The 23,169-nt window shown below is 43.5% G+C and overlaps 1 protein-coding gene across 1 annotated transcript in view; it reads left to right on the top strand.

The window, feature by feature from the left end:
• Positions 1-9,243: 9,243 nt before the first annotated feature.
• PSMB2 (proteasome 20S subunit beta 2) overlaps positions 9,244-23,169 on the top strand; it is a 33,073-nt gene continuing 19,147 nt past the window's right edge. The window contains exons 1-3 of the mRNA XM_077337569.1: positions 9,244-9,461; positions 12,529-12,651; positions 14,012-14,082. Of these exons, the coding sequence (XP_077193684.1) occupies positions 9,371-9,461; positions 12,529-12,651; positions 14,012-14,082 (285 nt within the window). The 5' untranslated portion in view covers positions 9,244-9,370. The remainder of the gene's footprint in view (positions 9,462-12,528; positions 12,652-14,011; positions 14,083-23,169) is intronic.

A 23,169-nucleotide genomic window follows, 5' to 3' on the forward strand; every position in this document is an offset into this window, starting at 1 on the left:
TTTCATCTCACCTCTTTCCTTTTTCAATTTTCCCATTCTGGTGACATTCTGTAATGGCACTCTTATGCAATAACACATAATGTGATTTTTACACAATTTCTATGGCATGTATGAGCTATGGACCAGCTACAGGTGTGAATTTTGATGGCAACATTTATCCTGCATTCTGATAAGAAGCTGAGGATCAAGGGTGACCATAATCTCATCCCAAGTATAGAGCAACATTGAAAGAAACATGACCTTTGGAAAGGCATCACAAGAGTTGTTGCCAAATTCAGCAATATCCCTAGGCTGCACCCCAGTCACTTTCTCCCGGGTTGGGACACAGTTGATGGCCTCATAACACCCTCTTCTTCAGAGTTAACGGGAACAGAAGTTTTGGGAGAACTGTTTTCTTATTAAGCATCTCTTATTAAGCATGAATATCTGACAAAAGTCTAGACTTGGAGAAATGAGACTTCCTCAACACATGTAGTGAAGAAAGAATGAGCCAGTTTTGAGTTGACAGATGTGAAACTATATGACTTGGCAGAAAATCATATTTTTTTAATGTTGTCCTATTTTAAAATCTCCCTGCAGCTAGAAAAGCGTCATAAAAAGAAGTGAATTGATTGAAAACCTTTCTCTTTAATGTGCTAGATTTTTTAAATTGCTGAGAGCTATTTTATGTGCAGGAATTAAACTTATTTTAATACATTTATGCCCCGCCTTTCTCCCCAATGAGGACTCAAACCAGCATGCATCATTCTCTCTGCTGTTTTATTCTCACAACAACCCTATGAGGTAGATTAGGCTGAGAATGACTGGCCAAATTCACTGAGTAAGCTCCCATGGCACAAGCAGGGATTCAAACCCAAGGCCCCTGGATACTAATCTGACATTCTTAACCACTATACCATAATGGGTCTCTTGCTAATCCCCCCACAATGTACCTGCTCTCCAAAGTGATACTATCCAATGTACCAGCTTAAGCAGGGGCGGCCAAACTATGGCTCTACAGATGTCCATGGACTACAATTAGCATGCTGGCAGGGACTCAAGGTAATTGTAGTCTGTGGACACCTGGTGAGCCACAGGGTGACCACCCCTGAGCTTAAGGCGCTTCTACATACTGAAATATGTCTAGACCAGGGGTAGTCAAACTGTGGTCCTCCAGATATCCATGGACTACAATTCATGGGAACTGTAAGTAGGGCCCAAGCCGCAAGAGAGGGCTGCAGCTTCACACATTACATTTTAAACATAACATGATTGTTCAACAGATGTGCTTGTCCCTGCATGTGGGAATTTGTGCTAGGAAGCCAGCAGTGGCCACATTTCCTCCTTGTGTGAACACACGATAGTTGTCATGTGTTTGCCACAAGGCAACATGTGAAATGGCTCCCAGAGTTAAAGGAATCTGATGCAGAACAATCTACAGGAAAAAGGTTTTGGAGGCTAAACTTTTTAAATCAAATGCAAACAGAAACAAGTGCACAGACTGGCAACAGCAGTCCAGTATCCTAAAAAATCTAACCCATACCTTACTGTTGTGAATTCTAGGAGGTATTTATATATGGAGAGAAGAAATACTTTGTTGCTTAGTATTGAACCCAAATTGGCCTGTTGGGATGAGGCAGCAGCTACATTTCCTCACGCACAGCTGAGTGAGGGGCCACGCAGCATGTCTCTCATTGCGCCTTGCTGTGATTCTCACCTGTGCTATCAATAACTGGAAATGGACATGGGTGCTAATTAGCTACACTGACCCTACCAGACAAGTGGACTGCGATCCATTTTCACCTGTACGCACCAATCGATTTCCCCATCTCAGGTGGAGAATAAACATCAGGCCACATGATTGACAAGAGGCAGGGAGAGGGCATTCCCTTCAAAGCGGTAGGTTACATTAACCCCTTGGCTGTCCAGAATGGAGGACATCTAGGCTTTTGGAGGCATTAATGCTGTGGATGTGCCTAAACACCAGGGTGTTTTTTTTAGCCTTTTCAGCATTTCACAAGAGCATCCTTTGAGAAATCCCTGCTCAGCAGCAATCTGGCTTGAGGTTCAACAACCATCCAAGTGCTAATATCCTGGCCACACGCCTTGTCTTTTTGCTAGTGAAGCTACTTGTGGGAAGCCACAGGAAGTGGGGTGGATCACGCGTCTGCTCAACTGTGAGTGTCCTTTCTAATAATCCAAGAGGACCCTCTTTTTTAAATAACTTGAACAGATTGTTCTTAACATCTGGTATCATACCTAACCATTTACTGATGTTGATTCTTCTCATGCTTCAAGGTGCTGGTGGACTTCTGTTTTATGACTCCCACCACAACATTCTTGGGTGGGCTGCTCATTCAGAGCAATAGAAAGTGGAGAAAAAGCAGAGCCAGTCCTCTCTCTGCTGTCCTGTATCCCAAATCCATAGCTGTTAATGACTTCTGATTTTTAGTGCTGCTGCAGAAGCCCATGTAATTTTGCAGATGGATGTGTGGGGATTGGGCTGCCAGTAATACACTCTCTCCCGCATGTGCATCTTTTTCAGGTGAAATACTCAGACACACTTATTACATCTACACACCATGTTCACACAGGGTATTCACCTGCCACTCTCATAAACATCTGTCTGCAGCTGCCTCCCTCTTCTGCTGAACTCTTTTCCACTCACATTGTACAGCCCCATTGTCACAAGTCATTGTTTGATGGATCTTGAGCTTCTGAGCAGTTTGAATGTTCATGAACATTCTGTAACATCCAATGCCTCTGGAAGGTTCATTTCAACCTATAAAAACCATGTGGATCCAGCCCAAGGAAATGGATTCTAAGGAGGGGGATGGCTCATCAATGCACCTCCACCTGAAGAGGAAAGGTGGTTACCAGAGGTTCTTCTCTGTGGTGATACTTTTTTTCTGGAGCTGTTTCCCTGAAAACCCGCTGAATCTATTTAGATTTAGGTACCCAGTAGAAATATTCAGGCCCATTCCGCACAAGCTAAATGTAGCAGGAGTGTGGCAAATTGCAAATGCTACTAATTTGCAGTTATACACGACGTCGCACACAATCAGCCACACTCCTGAAACAGACCCGCAAAAAGCGCTTCATTGTAGCGCTTCCAGGGAAATCCCAAAAAGTGGATTCACCCTCTGGAAAGCGCTACACTCTTGCAAATAATCTGCAACAGTTTCGAAAAAGTTCTGTGCGTTACCATTGTTGCGGTTTCAGCAAAGTCCCTCCCCCTGGCTCCTCTGAACTTCTGGCGAAGCGATTGCCATTTTTTTTTCTCTGAGTGAGCGGATAGCAACGAGCCGGCGAGCCTTCATTCACCTAGCGAGGCTTCTCCAGCTGCAGTCCCTCCACAGAGCTGCTTTAAAGCTCCCCTCAAGTCACCAAGCACAACACAGCCCCGTTTGCAAGTTCCCTTTATTTTCGGCCGAAAATCGCGCCCGTGCACGGGGGGGGGGGGGTTTCACTCGGGGGAGCATGGCAACAATGAAACGGCAGCTCACACGCCAGCTGCCAGCTAGATGGGTCTCTACATTAGGAGGAAGCAAGGAATCAAGGAATCAAGGCATATTCGTTGCAACGTGTGTTTTTCTTTTTTAAAAAAAACTTGTTCTTAAAGGGAAAGGAGCTTCTCCGGAGCATGGTAACAACCGCCCATTGGCTGCTTGTTTGATTGATGGCCGGGGGCGGGACAAAGCATGGCAAATATCGCTTCTTTTCTAGCGATTTTTGCCGAGACTGGAAACCTGTGAGAAACAATTGAAACGCAACTGGATTCCACTACAAAGGCAGGCATGCGTTACGCCGAATTCCACTATTTTAAATTCCGTTTTTTCTTTCTGTAAGCAATTTGCCACATTGATCCTTGTGCGGAATGGGCCTCATTTTCTCCCAGGTTTTTATGTGGGGGGGGGGGGGGGTCTGTTCTTCCTGACCCTTTAAAAAAAATCTGTTATTGTTGGTTTTACCACTTTCCAGAGTCGTTTGTCAAACTTTTATTTAATGATATATCCTGAGCTACTGGAATGTTAACAAATATTTTTCTGTCCTAGGTTCAGAACATGGGTTAGGAAGAACACCAGAAATGAAGCAGCAGCACAGAGAGAAGTCCATGAAATAAAAGTGGTTTTCCTTTAAAAAAAAATGGCTGGAGCAGATCTTTTTGTGATCCCCCCCACTGGGTGTTCTAGGAAATATTCCAGATCACTTGGTGAGCTACCAGTAGCTCGCAAGATACCTGTTGCAGACTCTGATTCCAAATAGTTCCTTTCAAGTTTTAGGCTGTTTTCTGTTCATGGCTGTTTCATTGCTGTCATTATGATTATTAATGCTGTTTATTGTACCCAATGTTTTTATTATGTTTTGATGTGGTTTTCACTCTGTATTGGAAACTGCCTTATGGGGGTATAAATAAGTAAGTAATGCTGACAAAACATTACATTATAGCCTTCTGCAACCACCTTTCAGCCATGTTCATCATGGAGCATAAAGAACTAGCAAAATATTACAGACAGTCTGGAAAAAAAAACACGTAATCCTTTTTTGCCCCTGCAGCAGAATGGCCTGTGAAAAGGTGCTGGAACAATGCATCGATCAAGACAGCAGATGTGGTCCGATAGAACAGCAAGTTTAATTGTGGCATTGAATGTTGTCTCATTTCTCATTGCTCAGCTAAGAAAAAAAATCCTCTCAATAGCAATATGCCAACACTGTTGCACAGGCTAAGGACCTGCATTGTCCTCCCACCCCCATGCATCTCATCAGTGTGAAACAGCAAAACCAGGTATTTTTGAGTGAAATATGAAATCTCATGGTCAATGATCAATGATTGCCAAATGCTAAAGACCATTGACTGCCAACTATCCAGTGTTCTGTCAGAGTTTTGGCCATGCTACCAGGTATAAGGAGAGATGGTGCTACATGCAGTCCTCTTGATATGTTTGGTGTGATTAGGGCAATGCATGTATCTTCCAGCTTCAGTGTGAGCAGTTAGGCCCCCTACTTTGTTAATGGTAGAAAAGATGCATGTTGCGTGCTCATACAAAATGGCAAGTAAATACTGGGAGGACTGTGGAGGACATGGTTTTCTTGCACAAGGATGGGGTGCTAAAATGTAGAATTGGCTGCCAGAAGATGTAGTGATGGCCACAAACACAGACAGCTTGAAAAGGTTAGACAGAATCACAGAGAACGTGGTTACTGGACATGGTAACTGCAGTTGGCCAGCCTGTAGGACTGATGGTGACCTAGCCCTGGAGGAACATGTTTCCCCTTTCCCAGCACCTGAACTCACCATAGCTCTGTTGTCTAAATGGAGACATTTGCTATCTCAGTCAGGGTTTCATGAACCCCTGTGGTTTCTTGAGGGCCCTGGAAGGGTCTCCCAAATGGGTGGGAGTTAAGTAATTGTTAATATTTTTAAATGTATGAAACATTTATTGGATGATATGACCATATATGGTCATGCTGATCCCCCCCCCCCAAATGGCCAATGATGGGCCTGGAGCAGATGGGAAGGGGAGGAGCCCCAAGTAGGCGTGTACACAACTATGCTTCCCAACCATATTCTGTACACGCCACTTCTGGAGTTCCTCAAAGTCGGAAGAATGTTTCAGGGGTTTCTCAATGGTAAAAAGTTGAGAAAGGCTGGCCTAAGGAGGTAGTGAGCTCCCCCTCACTGACAGTCTTCAAGCAGCGGCTGGACAGATATTTATCCTGGATGCTTTAGGCTGATCCTGCATTGAGCAAGGGGTTAAACTAGATGGCCTATATGGCCCCTTCAAACTCTATGATTCTATTATTCTGACTACAAATGGCTAAGCAGCACCATTAAATTCTGAGGCACTAAGGCAGACAGGTGCCTCCTGTTTTCCTGCTGCCTAAGATATTCCATCTTTTGTGGTGGTGAGGGGTTCATCTGTGGTTCCGAAAATTCGATCAGTATGTTTTTCCTTTCCTCCATCAGATCCTTTTTTCTTTCCAAAATCCAATATGTCAAGACAATTCAATAACAACCTTAGTATTTAATTGTACCCTGGGGCACAATAGAAACCAGCAAAAAGGATAGCTGTTGATAATTTTTTGTATGTGTTAAACTTCTTATGAAAATAAAACAAAAAACCCAAAGTGAGGCTGGCTGGTTTTGCGGGTATAGGGCATAGTTCTAGCAACCTATAGGGAAAACATATTTGAAAACTCCAAAATTGGATCCACACATTTCAAAACTGGCATGTGGTTCTGCCATTGTTCGCGAAAGGGAAACATCCTGTTTTGATTTACACATGCACCGCTCAATTTAACAAGCGTGGCTGAGGGCAATTGGAAAACAGTCAAAATGGTGAATGTGCGCCTTACTCTCATTTATACTGTTTCCTAAAGACAATTTGTTGCTTCCCTCCCAACCCCATACAGCATATTTTTTTGAAACTTGCAATGCCACAGAGAGGGCAAAGCTTAATTCCTGCCCTCTTTTGCCTAAATCCAATAGAGGGAGTGAAATCCAAGGGCAGACATTGTAAGATGTATGGCGAAATAAGTACTGAGCAGAGCTTCTCAGAAATAAGTGCCATGTTATTCACCAGGGCTTGCCCCCAGGACACTGTTGTTAGGGTTGCAGCAGTATTTGAAGGGGACCACTTGTGGCAACAACAAAAAAAGGAGCAGCAGGCTCTGGACAGAAAGGGGAAGTTGGAATCAGACGTTCAAGTGGGTTGGGTAAGAGCAGATGATAGTGTTTGTCAATTTTATACATTCTTTTTTAATACATATACTCCTGTGTGGATAAAAAAAATTCCTACCAAATGTTAGGATCTTTGGAACCAGGTCTCTATAATAAAAAATTCAAAATAGACACAAAAACATAGGCAAAAACCAAACTATTCTCAGTGTCTCAAGTGAGAAACATCTGAGCATTCATATTCTGCTAGGATGGTCCCCATTTTCCTGGTATGTGTGCCCAGTAAATTGCTGTTCCTTTTGCTGTCCCTTGGGGTAAATTGCTGTCCCTTGGGGGTGATTTTGGAGAAGGGTTGTGTGTGTTTTTTGTGTTACTGGAATGCCGTTTCTGTCCATTCTGTCCTAGGCAGGGCTAGTTTATGGTACTTTATCACCCCAAGCAAGGCATTTATTTAACATATTTATCTACTACTTTTTGTTGCACACTAACAACAGTTTCCAAATATAGAGAAAATACCATAAACATTAAAAACTGCATACACAGTTTCCAACAATCAGCACACCAGTAATTCAATTTCCAGGGGGCTCTTTAAATCATTCAGCTTTAGCATCTTTTCCTTGAAGCATGGCATAGAAGATGACACTTCCTTCCCACTCTTTTTCAGTTCCAAAGGACAAGGCTGCTGCCAAGAAAGCACAAGTAGGAGCTGAAATCATTCCAGCTGGCTTTGAGACTGTAAGCACCTAGCGCACTCCAGGCCTTATGTCCAGAGAGGCAATATTCGTTCCAGGCCATTAAGAGTTTTCAGGGTTCATGCTACAAACTGCACCCAGCAACAAACTAATCCTGCAATTTCCACTAATTCCCCCTTCCCACCACAGACCACCCTCATGTCATTCCTCAGGTCTTCTACTCTCCATGAGCCACATTTCATGAAGATCAGTGGGCTACCTTAAGATGTGGGAGGGATCAAATTTCTATTCTGCCATTTAGCCTGGATCCAACCCCAGGTAATGCCTGGGGGCATAGGGTTGCTAACTCCAGGTTGGGTAATTACTAGAGGCTTCAAGGTGGAGATGGGTGGGGTGGGATATTATTGACCTTTAAGGCTATATGCAGATTTGGTCCCACTTATCTGCGGGACTGTTAGGGTGTTTATGCCCCTTGCAGGGCTCTTCGTTCTGCAGGTATGAATTTATTGGTTATCCCGGGCCCCCGAGATGTGCATCCGACCTCAACCTTGCTGGGGCAAGGGCCTTTTTGGTCCTGGCCTCAACCTGGTGGAAGGAGTTCCCGGAAGAGCTGAAGGCCCTGCCAGAGTTACCAGCTTTCCGCAGGGCCTGCAAGACGGAGCTCTTCCACATGGCATGTGGTTGAGGCCAGGGTGGGGTCTCGGTGTAACCATCAGAGGATCCCCCAGATAGGTTAGATCCGGCTCTCCACTCCCATCGGAAGATTGCTTGGCCCTTAGGCTGAATCGGGGGATAGAAGGAGCGATGTTTAAAATCTTTTAGGATAGTGATCGCCATCTGCTTGGTTTGTGATAAGGGCTCTTTTATGGGGGTTTTATGGAAACTATTGTTTTATATTTGTAAATTGCCGTGAGACTTTCCAAGAGTGGCAGTATAAAAATTGAAAACTAAATAAATAAAATTATTATTATGCATTAGATTTCTCACCTGCTGCTCTTATGGGATCTCAATAAAGTATAATCTACATAGTCAACCGTCCAAAGCCGCCATTTTGTCCAGGAAAACCAATCTCTCTCATCTGGGGATCAGCTGTAATTCTGGGATATTTCCAAGTTCCCCTCGGAAGTTGGAAACCCTTTGTGGACACCACCAAGCTAGATTGACTATTTCCAAGGAAAATACAGCATAATGTAGTGATTTAAAACGGTGGACTCTAATTTGGAGAACCAGATTTGATTCCTGCTGTTCCACATCCAGCCTGCTGGGTGACCTTAGTCTAGTCACAGTTCTCTTAGAGGACTGTTCTCACATAGTTCTCTCAGCCCTACCACCCCCACAGGGTGTGTGTTGTGGGGAGATCAATAACCTATATTGCCATATAACTGTGAGAAGGGAAAGGTGCCTGTAAAGCACACAGATTATATCATCGGTTGTACTCCTGCGGAATGTGCCTATAATCAGCATGGTGCGGGGGTTTACTTTAGTATTGGGTTCAAATCTTTCCCTTTTATGAGGATAGCTGGATGACCAGCCCCCCTCTCTCTGCTTCCCCTAACAATGGAATTGATCTTGGTTCAACTCGCTCTCAATGTAGCCAACCTCACAGGATTGTTGTGAAGATTTTAAAAAATGTCGGGCCAATCAATTCCTGTCAATCTCCCCTACCGCATGTACCCCAGCAGAGCAGGCTTAAAAAAACAACAACTATATAGTGTTGAATAAACAAGATATTGATATTTTTTTAACCCCGCGGGAAGTCACGTGACTCTTGAAAAGCCCACTGTCCGGAAAGACGAGGCTCCAGCTTAGAAAAGGGGCGGGAAGGAAGTCGGTCACGTGGCTTCGTATACACTCACGGCGCGCGCCTCCTCCCAGTTCTCGCGCGACAGTTTCCCCCGGCCTCCGGCGATCACGTCATTCTTCCGCGCCGCGTCGCACGCCGGTTCCTAGCCCGTTCAGCTGTGTCACCGTCTTCTCTTTCGGCTCCCGTCGTCAGGCATTTCCCGCCCACCAGGCCCTGATGGAGTACCTCATCGGCATTCAGGGAAAGGACTTCGTCCTGGTAGCTGCGGACACCATCGCGGCCTCCAGCATCGTCCATATGAAGCGCGGTCAGTCTGTGTGCCTCGGAGCGGGATTGGTGGCCCGATCCTCTGACTCTGGAGCGCTTGCACCGTGCCAGGCGCAGGGAGGGCCTGCCTTGCCAGGCAGCACGAAATCCTTTCGTTTTCTTTCTTCTGGGCCCGTTTTTTCTCCGTAGCTGAAAGAGGGCGCGCCGGTCGGGCGCAGGAATTCTGCTCTCCAGGGCAGCCTCTTCTTTGAGTTAAAGGACGGGGGTGGGGGGGGGGGAGAGAAGTAAGCTCATTTCTGTCAAGCAAGTTTGAATCTTGGAGGAGGGCAGGATGCTGTTTCTGCTGGCTGCAGAGGAGAGGACACGCAGTAATGGGTTTAAACTTCAAGTACAACGATATAGGCTAGATATCAGGAAAACATTTTTCACAGTCAGAGTAGTTCAGCAGTGGAATAGGCTGCCTAAGGAGGTGGTGAGCTCCCCCTTACTGGCAGTCTTCAAGCAAAGGTTGGATACACACTTTTCTTGGATGCTTTAGGATGCTTTGGGCTGATCCTGCGTTGAGCAGGGGGTTGGATTAGATGGCCTGTATGACCCCTTCCAACTCTATGATTCTATGAATCCAGTGTACCCTGTTATTGGTATTTAGTCCAGTATGCAGCAGAACACGGAGTGGGGTTCTGCGGTGATAAAGTGGGCTGAACTGCTTCAAACTATAGATGTTTGTTGGAAGGAGGTTTGGTTTTAGGGATTCCCATGTTTTAGGGATTGCCAAAGGGACTTACTTTGGGGAAAGTTTTTCAACCCAGCATTTTGTTTGACTCATTTATAGCCTGCTTTTCGCCCTGGAAATCAAGGAGGGTTACAGAGTAAAGAGAGAGATAAAAAATCTAATCATATAGTATAAGGCATTTAACGAACAATGCAAAACGCTTTGGAAAATAACATTCAAAGGCAATGTGAGTAATGAAAGATACAGCAAACAATTTATTTTTGCAAACAATTTATTATTAAAATAATAAATAAAATTTTATATCTCGCCCTTCTCTAATTGACTTGGTGGTGGGTCACCATAAATAAATGTAATCAATATAAATTAAGTTTTAAAGTTTTATTAGGTCCACCTCCTTTACAGTTTTAAATCTTCTGAAGGGCTTAATTGATGTTCGGTGATGGCTAGGTGGGTGTGAGCAATGTAGAAGGTGGTATTATAAGGTATGAGACAATGCAGATTGTACCTGCAATAATAATGCCTAATGTTGGGGGTAGGGGGCCATACAACTTTGAAGCACAGTACATACACAAATCCCTGTTGAAAACTGGACATTCTGTGAAGTAGGGCAGGATTAAGTAATTGTTGTTTGAAGTGCTACTGGGACCACAGTGCTTTGTATATTTTCCCATTCTGGACCTATTGGTTGCACAGGATTACTCTACAAGTGAAGATGAAAGCCTACATGTTTGCCAGATGTAAAGATTGCTGTCGTGGGAGGCAGCTAAAATGAGAAAATGTAGTTGCATGATATTCAGGCTGTTCTGCTGCAATTACTGCTTTAGACAATAGATTAAGACTGGCTTCTTATGGCTTTATCATTTTTGTGGGCCAACTTGAGTGCTCTTTTGAGCAGAAAAGTAGGATGTAAAATTTCTAAGCAATGGAGTATCCTAAGTTTTACACTAAACTGTGCAACCTAAATGTAAGGCCTCCTCTGGCAGTGTATTTTGGTCTAAGCTAATGCGAAGGAGAATCAGTTTTGCCAGATGCCTGATACAGGATCTTGCATGGTGGTAGGCATGTATTTGGTGTTGCAGAGGGAAAGAAAACTGAACATTAACCACTCCTCTGAAGTTAATGTCAAAGCTTATTTGGAGCTGAAAAGATTCAAGGGGATACCTGTGTTGGTCAGAAGTAGCACAAAATTTGAGTTCAGTAGCACCTTTAAGGAAGAGCCTCTTGTGGCGCAGAGTGGTAAGGCAGCCGCCTGAAAGCTTTGCCCATGAGGTTGGGAGTTCAATCCCAGCAGCCTTCCATCCTTCCGAGGTCGGTAAAATGAGTACCCAGCTTGCTGGGGGGTAAACGGTAATGACTGGGGAAGGCACTGGCAAACCACCCCGTATTGAGTCTGCCATGAAAATGCTAGAGGGCGTCACCCCAAGGGTCAGACATGACTCGGTGCTTGCACAGGGGATACCTTTACCTTTACCTTAGCACCTTCAAGACCAACAAAGATTTTTTCAAGGCGTTAACTTTTAATTTGTTTGCACTCAAAAGCTCACACCTTGAATAAATCTTTGTTGGTCTTAAAGGTGCCATTGGACTCAAATTTTGTTGGAGCTGAGCAGCAGGTGATTGTGGCAGATAGTGTCTTAAAATTAAAATGTTTCATGGGAAAAGCGCAGAAAATAATAAAGTTCTGATATGAAGATCTAGAGAGTTCTGTAGATCCTGAAATGCAGAGAGCAGCTTTCCCCAGAAAGCAGTGGTTATGCCTAAAATACTACTTTTATCGCATGTAAAATAAGATTATGCAATTATAAATGGCACAAACATACTATTTTTCAGTGTTTGTTTTTCAGACAGTAATCCCTTTTCCCTATGCTCAAACCATGTTTTTCAAAAGTTTTATCATAAGAAAATGAAAATATTTTTATAATTTCCTGCCTTCCTAAGAATTTAGCAATTTCTAAACTATAACTGAGCAGACCTTTTTCAATCGCTTCCAGGAGGGTTATCAACAAAGAAATCTGTCTTTTAAACTTGTTTATGTAGTAAATATAAATGCATGTATATATTAAAGCCTCAGCTAATCTGACCGTTGGAATAAATAGCCAAGTAATTTTTAAAGATATTTATTCTGTAATCTTTTTATATTTGTCCATGGCTTGTTTGCAAGCTCATTCCCATAAATTCCTAAGCCATTAATTTTGCATGTGTGTAGAGGAAGGGGGTAGGAAACCTCTGCTTTATTATTATTACTATTATTTAGATTTATTACCTGCCACTCCTGGAACCAGCTCGTCTCTCCTGTCTCCTCACCTGAAACTTCACAGTAGCTTACTCTTATTTTTGATTGCACTATTGTTTCTTTTGTTTCCTGTGGGTCTAGATCATGACAAGATGTTCAAGATGAGTGAGAAAATCTTGCTCCTATGTGTTGGGGAGGCTGGTGATACTGTCCAGTTTGCAGAATACATCCAGAAAAATGTCCAACTCTACAAGATGAGGAATGGTGAGTGGAGGTTGCTCCATTTTTAGTGGGAGATCCAAATGTTATGGATTCTACAGTGATGAAATACTTTAGATGGTTAAAAAACTATGGGGAATGTGACTGGATTAGATGTTCCAGAATTCTACAAGTGATCTTGGTTGGGCAGAAGCAGAGTGTATGTCTCCTTCCCACTATCCCAATCGAGTGCCTTCCCTCTTGTTCTGAACAACATTGCAATTGAGCAGGTTCTAAAAAGAAACTTTATTTGCATCTGTGTGCTTCTGAAGTCTCTTAAGAGCTAGAGTACACGTTCTGAATACTCGTGTAAGAGTATTTATGTAAGAGTCAGAGTAGCTCAGCAGTGGAATAGGTTGCCTAAGAAGGTGGTGAGCTCCCCTTCACTGGCAGTCTTCAAGCAAAGGTTGGATACACACTTTTCTTGGATGCTTTAGGATGCTTTGGGCTGATCCTGCGTTGAGCAGGGGGTTGGACTAGATGGCCTGTATGGCCCCTTCCAACTCTATGATTCTGTGATTCTGTAATGGGATTACATCTCTTCAGACTGCAGATCTGGTAAACATAACCTATAAAAACCTTACGGTCCTTCCAATAATGTGCTAAGCCTCTGATTGGCCCTTACTGGGAGACATGTCCCCAATAGGGTGATGGCACTCCCCCTCTGAGGGCCAATCAGAGGCTCTTCCCCAGCCCTCCTCTTCCTCCATACTTGCTTCATGAGGAGTAAAAGCCAGCCGTTCCACACTCCTTGGTCTCCTGGCCCCTGGGAAAGCTGGAGGGTGGGCACCTGGCCCATTTTTAAAAAGGCTTTCCTACTAATATTTATATAAAATCTTCCTTGTCCTTGGAAAACAGTTTGTCAGGATTAGAAGTGAGTGGAATACAAATTCTCCTGAAATATTATTCTTCTGAAGGCACCCATTTTTAAAAAGGCATCCTTTCAAATATAGAACCACATACGTGTGGTCTGATTGGATGTAGTGTCAGAATACTGTACCATGTTACTTCAAATATGTCTGTTGACTCTTAATCATTTTATATATGCATGTAGTTCTGATCTCTTGCCCAAAATTGCATTTAAGTGGATCCATACTGTCCTATCCCCTGCACAGGGCTGGAATTTGTCTCAAGTGTCTGCTTTGAGTAGACATTTCTAGAGCATTAGCATAAATTAGAAGACACTTTTAGGTTCCAAGTGGGAAAGACTTCTATTCCACATTTTTTTGCAGAATCATTTTGATCCTGACTGTAAGAGATCAGAGTTGCCATATAAGTCAGGTAATGAAAGAAATGCTTGCTTTCTGCTCTGAAAATATTTTCGTCCACCCATGGCATTGTGAATATGTCAATTCCTTCATTACAGGATATGAGTTGTCTCCAACTGCAGCCGCCAACTTCACGCGTCGGAATCTGGCTGACTATCTGCGGAGCAGGGTAAGCCAGATACAAGTTGTACCTTTTAATTATTCTCATACTGAGTTGATTCTGGCTTTTACAATCCATGTCAGAAACTGGCTTTCATGTTCCAGATGTAATAACCTGCATCACTCCTCAGTATGAGTTTGAACAAGCTACTGGCAGCTGTATTCACCCTTTGGTAAGGGTGGCAGTTGGCAATGAACAGTGAACATTTGTAAAGTTGTGCCTGGTTGAGGTGAAATACATGCTTTTTCAAATGGTTCTTCAGAAGCAGCCATGCTGAGTACCATACTCTGAACTGAAAATGACTTTTCCCCCTGCTTATTTGATACATCAGCCCTATTCACAAGCTTAAATACTTGAATACTCCAAACTGCACTTTAAAACTTTGCTTGCAAAGCCAGCCAAAGCAAACCCAGGTGGTTGGCAGGCAAATTTAAGGTCTGTATCTAGGTAAGTTCAGATTCTCTGCCAAGGAAAAAATTAAATTTTGTAATTTGTATTATGAAACTGAGCACACTTGCTTAACTCCTCTTAATTTTGAAATTTGGCAAAATCAGAATAAATTCTGCAAAGTATAGTTCTAGTGTTTTGCTGGGTGTTTTTTTTTTTTTTTTTTTTTTTTTTTTAGTTAAGGTCTTCTGGAAGCTAGATTCTCTGGGATCAGTACAATATTTTGTACGCCTTTTTTCTGCACTCACTTGTTCTTAGCACAAGGACTAGATAGGGAAAGTGAATGCAGTAATAATAAATAAATGAGGGATGCAAAATTCATCCAGAACAGAAGTGTTGTGTGTTGTGTGTAAAGCTGAGACAAGAGTAGATGTACAGCCTGTTCTGGGTAAGGTTGTACTCATCCTAAACAACAGGGCCACAGTCTGGGGATGCTTGTTCTGATTAAGCACCTTTCCTGGCCATTGCCACATCTTAGTCTCATTCAGAGTGGATTCCTGTAACATGCCCTAAATGGAACTGCCCTTGAAGATAGTCTAAGAAACATCACTGTTCAAAATACAGCAGCCAGGAAGTCCAGTTGGAGCTTGCTGCAATGCACATATCAAGCATCTAAAATTTCCTGATCTCAGTTTGAGACACTTTATAAATCCTTAATGCGTTGTCCTTGAAGTACCTGACAGACTGCATCCCACCTACATGTTTTTGTCCTTGCGCTAAAGTCAGTCAAGTGGTTTCTTTTGTATGAATCCACTTTATGACAGGCTTGTTTGGCGAGAACCCACTCCAGTGCTGTAGAACTCTCTTTCTTGCAAACTATGGTAAGCTCTCCTCCGCACAGACCTTCCAGTGGTATCTAAAGACAGAGTTGTTCATGAAAACCTGCAAGCTGACGGAGCTGGCTTTTATTAGTTGGTGTCATTGCTAGTTTTATGTACTGTACATTTATTTCTGTCTGCAAGCTGCTATGGGCATACCTATGTAGCACTCTGGACCATACAAAAAATTCATATTCTTCTTCTTGTATTCTTCTACAAAAGCTCTGTAAAGCCAGTATTACTGTCCGTGAATTGTGTGCAGGGTCTCTGGGCCTGAGGAAGTTGCTTGGTGAAGGCCGCTTGGTACGCTTCAGTTACGTTATAGGCTGCTGGCTAATCACACTGCACCGATAATGATCTAAGACAAACTTATTTAGATCTGCTTAGGAAAAGAAAGAGTGTGTTTGGAGTCCCACTTTCCTCTCTTGAAGTGGCTGATTGTGGCAGTATTTTTCCCAGCTCCTTTCACTATGATTCTTTTGATGGTGTGTCTCTTTTCCCCCCATAAGCATGTGCATACATATGACTGAATACCGCAGGGCAGAAAATGAAAAGTAAAAATGGAAATGGCATGTGATCAGCTAAGCAGAGGAAAATAGAGATTTGAGTGGGAGGAAGCAAGACCTGAAATGTCATGCTACTGCTATAGATCTATTTAATTAGGAGGCTGCAGCCTATGTTTTGCCTTGTAAGCAACAATGCTCTTGCCTTAATTACCTACACATCAGGTGCAAGGGAACGAGCCCTTTCAATCATTGGTAATAAGCATCTCTGTTGCCAGCCTTTGCCTCCTCTTCAAATCCCTGTTTCTGTTGCATGCATATTACATCCCTGCCTTCTATTCTTTGGCTGCTTCTCTTGTGCTGTTGTCCCAGTCTCTATAGGGGACTAACTTCTCTCCCTGTCCTGCCCTCCCATCTCACAGGTTTGCACCAAGTGGTTATTGTAAGCACAGTACAAGAGGCTGAAGTTGTTGACAGATCGTAATAAACTCTGAAAGGATGGCCCAGTTCTGCACATCTTGTGAGCTGCCAAGCCAAATGCAGCTCATTCTACATCTAGCTTGTGCTGCCAGAAGATTAGCATAACCCCCCCCCTCCCTAATACCCTATACCTACACAGTAAAATCTGAAGGCTTTTACTTGGTGAATTGCTTGTTGGGCAACCCTGCTGTTGGCAGTTCTTGGAGTCTGCACTGTGAACTCTTTAGTTTTTTAAACCCAGTCCCCCAACCACCCCCATCCAACCAGCCATTGCCGGGGAAATGAACTAACTCCCTTTTTTTTTTTAGAAAACGGAGAAGGCCTTCATTTCTCATACAAATGCATGGATTCTGTTTAATCCATTGGCAAACAGTTTAATACAGTGAAGCTGTTTGATGTGGGGAGCCAAACAAGCTCCTTTTTGTGAAGACGCAACTTGGAGGCTTTTGAATAAATATCATACTCAGATGAACTGATGCACCGAAGTAATTACTGAGTCTTTCATAGTCCCATCACAAAGAACTGCTAAGAAAGCCCACTTGATCAGTTCTTCTCCAGCACAGGAACACCAGCACACACTTTCCGTCTCTGCCTGTTCAGCCGCTTCAGCAGGTAATGAAGGAGGCTTGCAGCTTTTACTTTGTGGCAGGGGCCTGGTTTTCTGTGGAGTATTGCTTGACCCTCTGATATGTCCAGAATTTGACCATAATGGGCTGTTCTATGAAGGTCCTGGGTAAGAGGCAGTTTCCTTATTAAAAACAGTGTCAAGAGGTCATCTGATAGCAAAGAAAGAAACAAGGCCTCTGCACTCACTAATCCTGTCCTGCACATTCCTACATACATGCATTGCAAACCGGATCCTGTAGAAGCCCAACGAAGCCCAACTTCCCCCATTCCTTATCAGTGCAGAATCCTGTTTCTGAATGTCTCCTGTCTTCCAGGACCAGTATTTTGGGGGGGGGGTAGCTTCCTGGGGCGGGCAGGGAAGTCATGTCATGCGCAAAGTCTTTCTGTGCACATATAGTTTCTACAGGATCCATTTTTGAATCTCTCCTACTCTAGCCCTGTTCACAAGTTACATTGGACTCGCACACCATCTATGTACTTGAGCTCTCTTTGTATGTGGGTTCAGTAGTTCTCATGTTACCCTCACTGCATATAGCTGCATGTGTAACTATAAAACCCCACACTTAACCAGATACTGGTCCCCAGTTTCATTTGTAAAGTGAGCCAGCATTGGCTATTCCTTACGAACAGATTCCTGCATGCCCAGGCAGGATATATATTTATTCAGTTGTACCATACTGGAAGGCTTCTGTGAAACTGGCTCTTGCAATACTGGGGGTTGTTTAATGGGTCAAATGTCATCTATGAATCTGTCCAGTCTCTTTTCTGGAATGAGGTACTTTCTACATCTTGGTCTAAAAGTATAAAGGTTTTCAGGACTTTTTTGAAGTGGGGGAATAATTGGTATCCTTTTAAAGGTTTTTCCTTAAGGGGTTATAGAGAGGACATCTGTTTTTTTCCCCCAACCTGAAAATAATCTGGAGTTTCTACGCTCAGATCCTTGCTTTGCAGACTACTGCCACTTTCCGACTTGGCTCTGCAAGGTCACATGACCTTTGGAGCAGATGGTCCAGGTGCCACTGGCTTGGAGTCCCCCTCACTAACGAGGGCAATTTAACATACTGCTTTGGCAAAGGGGCTCAGCAGGATGCGACATGATGGGATGACTGTCTCCTTCCTCCCCGTGCCAGGTCCCTTGAGGCCTGATCCTGCCTGCTCCTCTTTCCTCCACCCCCACCTTCCAGTGCCGGGCTATGCCTTCTAGCTCACCTGCTCCAGATGGGCCACGCAGCAGGGAGGACACTGGCAGAAGCAGATGTGTTTATTTACCGGAGATGAAATGTTGCGCTCTTGCAGATGGCAGCACCCTCCAGCAAACGATGCACTTTGACACCATGGTTGTGTCACTTGGCGGGGGGGGGGAGGTAAGGGGGGTGCCTTTTTTGAATATCTCCTCGACTACATTTGCATTAAGAGGCTCTTTCAAAGTGAAATCTGCAGCTGTTGGCATCGGGAGTGTTCCTCTCCTAGTCATTCTGAACGAGGATCCTTTCATTCTAAGAAAAAACTTGCTTATTTTTCAAAAAGATGTGTAGAGGGTGTAGCTATCTGTGATGCTCCAAAGAAGCATGTTTTGCATGCACAGGTTGCCTTCTGGATTTATTTTATTCTGGGTCTGATGACCTCCTTTTCACAGGCGTTCCACATATACCAAATTGTACTGCATGCCAATGATAAGCCTCATGATTAAACAGTGAAGTGGCAAATGCAGATGACCATAAGGGCCTGAAGACCAGAATCTAATCGCTGACCGCTTAAGGCCTTTCTGTAGACTGCCTAAAGCAAGGGTAGTCAAACTGCAGCCCTCCAGATGTCCATGGACTACAATTCCCATGAGCCCCTGCCTGCATTTACTCATGGGAATTGTAGTCCATGGACATCTGGAGGGCTGCAGTTTGACTACTCCTGGCCTAAAGAGATGAATCCGGGCCTCCCCCTCCAAAAAAAAAAAAATCAGTAGAAAAAAGGGGGAAATTTTGCAAGGGGGGACGGACGGACGAGTTCCTATGAAATATTTTCTTGGCATACATGAAATGCATTTAAAGATGAATTTCTACTCAGAATGTGTTACATGAACATTTTATAAGCAATAACATTAGATAAGGAATATAGACATAGGGCATATTTTTTTAGGATGTTTAAATATGAACAGTATCAAATGCATTGTAGTAAATTGTTGCCAAAATTACTTTTCGTCATCATCATTTATCTTGGTTTGAAAATATGTTGGTAGTCCTGTTGTGACTATATGACTCAGTTTCTTGTTTCTGTCCAATAATACACTTTTTGTTTGCTGCAAAATGGGTTTCTTATGTCATCTTTTTTCCGGACTCGTAGATGGAGATGCTTGTGCTAAGGTTAAAGGAGCATAGGGTGTAATATTTTTTAGTTTTTTGGAGTATTGGATATATTTATACTTTTACTTGCAGAAAACATAAGTTCCATAAGCATGGCAGGTTAATATTAAAATGTTAGGTTTGCTAGCAGTTAGTATTGCACATATTTCAACACGCACACCCCCAAAAAAACTGTATTAGTGTTTCCCCATGGCTTCAAAACTTTTGGAGATTTTACATCTCTGTTGGGGGTGGGGCCCTGAATGGAAGTCCATTCTGTCCAGTGGCATTACTGACTCTGGTTGTGGTGATTAGGGTAGCGCCCATGTTGCTGCTGACCCAAGCATATGATTTGAATCACAAGACTGTTACATAATGGCCTCTTAACCACTTGCCCTCAAGGCTTGGAAATCAGATGGCCAGAGTGATGTCTTTCTGTGCATGAAAGAGAAGGATTCCATAAAACACGGCTTAGCTGATGAGGAGGAGGGCTGTAAATGCCAGCAACATGATTTCTCTTAAAAGAGGCACATACTTGTTTCAATACTTGGAAACTTAATCAATTGCTACTGTAGGGAGTAGAAATTTTTCTCCCCTGTCTTGATGTTTATGAAGAATTAATGGGTTGGATCCAAGTCTGTTAATGTCATGGCACTTCTGTGGAGGGATTTTTTTCCTGATCCTTCCTTCCCACCAGACAATGCAATCCCCCCCCCCCCCACACACACACACATACACACTTCATACACATTTGGGCTATCTATGCTATTTGTGAGGGTCCTGTGACTTCCAGGAGAGAGTTTTCCAAGGGCCTTAGGCTACAGTAGAAAGGGGTAGATTTTAAAATGTTGTTTTATTTTGCTCATCAACTAAAAGGGGGACTGCAACCAAGAAATCAGAAGGAGATTGAGACTGGGAAGTGCAGCCCTGAAGGAAGTAGAAAAGACCCTTGAGTGTAAGGGTGTCACTTGTGACTGAGAACAAGAAAATGTGTGCAATAGTATTCCCCATTACTATGTATGTGTGAAAGTTGGGCAACAAAGATAGCTGACAGGGAAAGTTGATTCATTTGAAATATGGTGTGGGAAGGGAATTTTGCAAGTACCATGGACTGGCAAAAAGTCTAAAAACTGGGGTTTAGATCAAACTCTTCCTAGGAGCTAAAATGGCTAAACTGAGACTTATCATACATTGGATGGACACATAAGAAACAAGACTCACTAGAAAATACAATAATGCTAGGAAAAGTTGAAGATACCAGGAAAAGAAGACCCAACATGAGATGGATTGACTGAATCAAGAAAGCCTCAGCTTGTATTTTGTAAAACCTGAGTAAAGTTATTAAGAATAGGACATTTTGGAGGTCATTAATGCCTAGAATCTCCATAACACACTTTTGCTCATAGTTTTAGATCGGTAGCCATGTTGGTCTGCAATATATTTACATTATTTATAGTAGTATAAACTAGGGGTGAGCATGAACCAGAGGAACCAAAAGCCCCCAAATGAACCAACATTTAACTCCCTCCCACTCCCAGTAGGTATGCCTGTCCACTGTTAAGATGGCTGGCAGCCGTTTCAGTGGTCTGTTTTGCTTCTCCCTGCTTGGAGGGGATGGAATGAAATGGAGAATTTAAATGGCTGTCGGAGATTTAAACCTAACACCTGATGGGCAACCCACCCTACTCAGCAGCTAGGCTTAAATGGCCAGAACCAAAGTGGACAAAAGGTCTAGGAAATGATTGTGGGAGGTGCCTCCTCTGAACTCAGTTTAGGGGGGCATAGACCAGCCAAGCCTGTGACAGATTTAGGGTTGTGAACTGGTTCATGCCCATCCCTAGTATAAACCACAATGCCTAATAATTCATGCCTACCTTCCCAGGTAGGTCATTCCACAGGTGAGAGCCAGAACAGAAGGCGCATGCATGGGCAGTTATTGATTTTGCTCATTTACAGGATGGCACCTGCCATTTCCCCTGCTCAGATGAGTTTAAGCTGTCATGGTGAAGTCTTGGAAATGTGAGTGCGGTAGAATAGCAAGATCCGGCAAGACAAACAAGATATACACAGATAAATCTTTTCAAGATTTCTCCCTGCTTGGACGGGATGGATTTTCATCGTATAGAAGGAAACTTTGATTCTCAAATTGTTGTATCCTGGAAATCTTGTAGTTCTTTTAAGATGCAGCTGGCCTCAGATCTTCCTCTTGAGTCCAACCAAATAACTTTTAAAACAAAAAACAGAATTTCAGGATTCCAGTTGCAAGGTATGAGTACAGCAAGAACCAGATTGGTTATGGAGACTGGAAAAAACTACTTGAGAGTAACAGTTCAGAGCTCTGATTTGGAATGGTGGCAAGTTCTGCTAGAAGCACGTGCCTTGTGGTTACACAGCGATCAAACCACCATTGCTCTGTTCATAGCGCTGCTGTGCGCTGCAGTTATGTCATGTGCTGTGAGTTTGCATTTGCAGAGGAGCATGACTCCATTTCATTTGCTGTTTATAAATCTATAAATAGCTTATCCAGTTGCTCAGGGCAACATATAGAGGGAAAAGGCCAGCAAACTCAACTTAAAAAAAAAGTTACAGAATTGGAACTTCCTTTGTAAGCTAGAATAAGCTGAGGTTCCAAGCATTTCTCAAAACCTGTTGTAGCCTTTCCCCCCTAATTCTTCATGAAAATGGAGAGAAGCGTGAGCATGACGTGGAAAAGAAACCTAGCTCACTTTGATGGTAAAAAGGTGTGGTCTGCCATGGACTGGAGGTTACTACAACTACAACAGCAGAGGACCATGTCCTCACTGTAGGGATTTCACTGTCCAGTGGAACATTCCTGGTTTTTTGAGTAGGAGCTCTGTCCCTCTCTATCTGCCTTGGGTGTCTGGCCCAAAATGCAAGGGCCCCTGCTTCCTTAAAGCATAAATTGAAATGAACCACGTTTTCATGTTCTATCAACTTGACAGTGCTTCCTCTTTGTTCTCACCCTTGCTCTTTGACAAGGGCACTACTTGGCAGGAGGAATGGGAAGCTACATAGTAAAACTTCTTTTTTGAATGTGAGCTTTGTTGTTGTTGTTAGTTGCGAAGTTGTGTTCGACCCATCGCGACCCCATGGACAATGATCCTCCAGGCCTTCCAGTCCTCTACCATTCCCCGGAGTTCATTTATGTTCGCACTGACTGCTTCAGTGACTCCATCCAGCCACCTCATTCTCTGTCGTCCCCTTCTTCTTTGGCCTCAATCGCTCCCAGCATTAGGCTCTTCTCCAGGGAGTCCTTCCTTCTCATGAGGTGGCCAAAGTATTTGAGTTTCATCTTCAGGATCTGGCCTTCTAAGGAGCAGTCAGGGCTGATCTCCTCTAGGACTGACCGGTTTGTTCGCCTTGCAGTCCAAGGGACTTGCAGGAGTCTTCTCCAGCACCAGAGTTCAAAAGCCTCAATTCTTTGACATGTAAGCTAGAAGGATTTAATTCTTGTGTTTTGATTAGGAAATGCCACAGAAAGAGACTCTTACCTGAGGAACCACACAATGGACTATAATCTTTTATCTCCAGGCAAAGCTGTACCCATGGCTTTGAAGTTCAGTGCCAGGAGGGGCGAACAAGGAGAGGGGTGGGATACTGAAGACCCAATTCCCCAGTGACTGGAAACTTTATCCAGCTGCCTCTCTGGCTTTTGAATCTTTGCAGTGGGGGATTGAAAATGACTGACAGCATTCTCCTCCATTTTTATCCTCACAACATCCTTATCAGAAAGATTAAATCGGGGGGGGGGGGGGGCTGGCCCAGGGATATCCAGTGTTTTCCATGGCCAAGTGGGGATTTCAGTCTGGGTCTCTCAGATCCTAGACCAGGGGTAGCTAAACTGTGGCTCACCAGATGTACATG

This window comes from Paroedura picta, chromosome 5 (assembly GCF_049243985.1).
Source record: "Paroedura picta isolate Pp20150507F chromosome 5, Ppicta_v3.0, whole genome shotgun sequence".
In the NCBI taxonomy this organism is placed as follows: Eukaryota; Metazoa; Chordata; class Lepidosauria; order Squamata; family Gekkonidae; genus Paroedura; species Paroedura picta.